The 4,121-nt window shown below is 32.2% G+C and overlaps 1 protein-coding gene across 1 annotated transcript; it reads right to left on the minus strand.

Moving 5' to 3' along the window:
* Positions 1–660: 660 nt before the first annotated feature.
* LOC129224769 (major antigen-like) lies at positions 661–1,524 on the minus strand. Its single transcript, XM_054859317.1, has one exon. The coding sequence runs from the start codon at positions 1,522–1,524 to the stop codon at positions 661–663; it is 864 nt and encodes a 287-aa protein (XP_054715292.1).
* Between the last annotated feature and the right edge of the window lie 2,597 nt (positions 1,525–4,121).

Consider the following 4,121-nt stretch of genomic DNA (forward strand, 5'->3'; position numbering starts at 1 on the left):
CATTTATAAAAGACATGATCAATACAGGATGAGCTTAGGTCATTACACCTAGTTGGTATATCAACATATTGCTTGAAACCCATAGTGTACATAGTATTAATATAATCATTTGTTGTCGTGTTATTCTGTAAAGTATCAATGTTTATGTCACCAATATACAAAATGTTTTTACATACAATTCCTTTTACCTTTTGTTCAAGTTCTAATATATAATCATTTATACTACATTCAATAGCCCTGTAAATAAAAACTATAAAAAAATCAAGTTCCTTATTATACAAGTATAATGCCTCAGCAGTATTCATTAAAATACTCTGATCAGAAAAGTAGTATTTCTCTTTAATATAAGCTATGACTCCCCCTCATCTATTTCTTTCTCTTGTATTATAAAGTTTGTTATACCCCTTAGGATTATAATTATCAATTTCACATTCCTTAATCCATATTTCACTCAATAACAAAATATCTATATCCATACTTTCAATTGTTATCAAGAGTTCATCTAAATTTTGCCTTATGCTCCTTATGTTCAGATGATAAATGTTTAACACTGCTGTATTGTCTTTTATCAGAAATGTCTCTGCTTCGTCCACGTTATTTAGTTCAGTGATTTTTTCAATTGAATCATAATCCATGAACACCCGTTCACCTCTCTTAATATCATGGTCTTCCATCGCACAAAAACTGGTCCGAATTATTTCTCAATTTATCCAAGTCCTCTTTCCTCCTTACCTGTATTACTCTATCATTCTCACTTTTTCGAAGAAAGACCTTTCCTCCTTTCATCCAAACAAATTTATAATCATTTTCACTCTTGAATTTTCTGGCTATAAAATGTAATTCCTTAACCTTTCCTGTAACATGTTCATTGATGAAAATCTTTTGTTCTTCAAATTTATTGTTAATCATGGTCGTAGTTAAATTTTTATTATCTTTGGTAGCTCTGAGCCATGTATTACGTGTAAGAATATCCTTAAATCTCACTATAATAGGTTTTATTTTATTTTTACTTTGCGTTGGAACTCGGTGCATGTTAATTATTTCACCTTTTTCTTCTAGATGCAACTCAGTAGCCATCTTTCCAATTATATCATTCAGATTCTCTCCTTTTTCCTCAGGAGAGTTGTTAATTTCAATGTTGTTTTCTTTCGATCGAAGTTCGATTGCATCTAATTCCCGTTCGATGCTTTCTATCTTATCGTTCAATGTTCTATTTTCCAGCACCAATTTTCTATTTTCTTCTCTAACTCGTTTTATTTCATCGACTATGCCGATAAGTTTACTGTTCATTTCTTCAGACGATTTATTGCAGAAATCCAGGGATTTTTTTAGTTCACCAATTTCTTCTTTAATAGGCTTCAGTTCTCGTAAAAATTGCCCTTCGAAACTACGGTAACAACTCTTGATTTCATCTCTAATCATTTCTATAGTTAAAGGAGTTTCAGCATTTGTGTCAGCACTTGCTGCCCTTTCACTGTCGCTACAATCTTCACATTTCCATTTCGATTTTCTGTCCCTAGACATTTTTCTATAATTTTCTTCCCTAATATTTATACATTTCGGGTGAAATAAATTTTTACATTTACTGCAACAAAACACCTCACTTTTATCAAAAATCTCAGAAACACAAATTTCACACTTGTCAGACATCTTACGTAGTTAATTTTTTAATGAATTCTTGTTAATCTCAACACTCAGAAGATGGCGCCACTCACTTTAAGAAGACACATAACGTTGAAGAAAAAATACAAGCGTTAGGCCTACGGATTTTTCTTTTCCTTCAAATTTAAGCTGATATACTCATTACATACATGGATTGTTAGCTTACCTCATTGGTAATGTATTCCAGTTGATTAGTGAGCATTGATATCATAAAAAGTATGCATGCCTTTTTAGGGGGTAAAATTGTTTGGAAGGACAAAAATTCTGACTTTAACTGACCAAAATTTATAAAATACTGACCAAATTTTTTTAATTTAATAAACTTTGACGTAACAGAAAAGAGTATCATACTTAGTGAAATAGATGCCAGTTTTTGTAACTAGTGGTATCTGCACAGTTTTGCCCATAGTAGAAAATTAAAAGGTCTTTTTTTTTGCTTGTATTTACAAGTAATGTATGATGAATTTCTTGTCAACTGGCTTGCCCATGTTACGGTTCCACGGATTTAGGGGAGGGCAGGCGGGGCTACTGCCTCGGGGCCTCCACAACAAAGGGCCTCCACAATAAAATTTTTACAAAATATCCTAACTTTCACGGTCAGCACAGTAGGTGCCGCTTAATGTGATCACTTTGGGACAAATACAATTTGATAACAATAACCGAAAAGAATCCAGGAGACACAAAATAATGATTTTTTTTCAATTAAGGTGCATTTATTTTGGCAACCTACAATTAAAATCACAATGACTCGACTGAACGCAGTTTTAAATTATAAATTATTAAAGTAACAGAATGGAAATATCTAAATTATAAAAAGTTAAAACTAAATTATGCAATTTTTAATCACATAGTAATAGGTGATGTAAAATATGACTGATTTCCCCTACATTCGTAAACCAGTTTCAAAGCACATTCAGCTTTTCTATCTTCTCCAGCATGGTTTTGCTTGTTTAAATTTTAATTTAACTTCGCTTTGGTTTCAATCTCAACACAATTCTTTTATAGCTTACAAAATAATGGCAACAATGGAGGTCCTACATCAATGCCTGCAACATGTCCTTTTTTTAGATGCAAAGAAAGTTATCTTAGGGGGAGTCTGTTGTCATGGGAGGAGAACTTTCTGTAGCTTCATTCCTAGAAAAATTTTGAATTGCTATTGAAAACCACAAAATGCTTCACAGGGTTAGCCTATGTATTTCTGTTAATTGAGGAACAAAAACGGGGAAAAAATTGAAAGTTTATGAAAAAGTGATAACAATAAACGAAGACACATTACAATATCCAACTTTTTTAACACGTGTTAACATAATAGTGTTCCGGGATTTCGTGATGCTGATAACCTTAAAAGAATAACATTGAACGTGATCACATTAAGCGGCGCCTACTATAATAAAAAAATAAATAAATAGCAGTTACTTCAGGATGTATTTACTTTTAAAGTGCAGATGAAAATATCGGATATATACATATATATTAAAATATTTGGATATACATCAAAGTATCAGATATTTTCAAAAATATGATGACCTTTTCGAACCCTGATTAGGGGCTTCCACTCCTTCGTTGCCCCGGGGCCTCCACACTTCGAAATCCGGCCCTGGTTCCATGTTATGATAACTTGGTAATTTACTCGTCCATCTTAAGATAATTTTGCTTGGGAAAATCTTTTTAAAATTGGAATAGAAAAAGAATAAAATTGAATTTTCGAAAAATCGCTTAGAGGTGCATACCTCCATGCTACAAACTAGTTCTGTGCCAAATTTCATGAAAATCGGCCGAACGGTCTAGGCGCTATGCGCGTCACAGAGAGAGATCCAGACAGAGATTTTCAGCTTTATTATTAGTAAAGATGTGCAGCAACGTAATGTAAAGCAAGAATATCCACAGATTAAACACTCCTGAAAAAGCTATAAGCAAAATTTTTTACCTTAATATGTATAAATACACAATTTTACTTGCAGTAACTCTTTTGGCATTTGTATGAATAAAATTGTTCATTGTAAACTGCATTTGATATGTTTCGACTTCATTTTCTCTTACATGCACAATTTGTAGTACTTTTGAGGGTATCCTGTAGGTTAAAAAGTTTGACGTGAAAGACCAAAACTGCGATTATTTTTGGATCCAGAGGCCAAAAGTTAGTTGAAAACAAGTCACGGGAATTTTTCAAATCCTGATCATAAGAATGATGAATTTTTACTGCAACCAGAAAAATACATTAATTCAAAACATTGTTCAAATGTTGAAAATTTTACTGAATTAAGAAGTTTTTTATCATCAACCACATTACTTTTTCTTTTACAGCTACTGCAAAATTACTTTAAAAAATTCTGAAATCAAGAACAAGAGACAGAAGGTCAAGTGTCTATAAATTGTACATTCAACACTTTTTTTTTTTTTAAATTCAAAACAAGAAGCTCCGTCCAGAACTAAACAAGCCTACTTTCCCGTATACTAAT

Source organism: Uloborus diversus, chromosome 6, assembly GCF_026930045.1.
Source record: "Uloborus diversus isolate 005 chromosome 6, Udiv.v.3.1, whole genome shotgun sequence".
Taxonomy (NCBI): domain Eukaryota; kingdom Metazoa; phylum Arthropoda; class Arachnida; order Araneae; family Uloboridae; genus Uloborus; species Uloborus diversus.

Coding starts and splice junctions, on each gene's coding strand:
- LOC129224769 (XM_054859317.1), bottom strand. CDS start 1,524: ATGTCTAGGGACAGAAAATCGAAATGGAAATGTGAAGATTGTAGCGAC.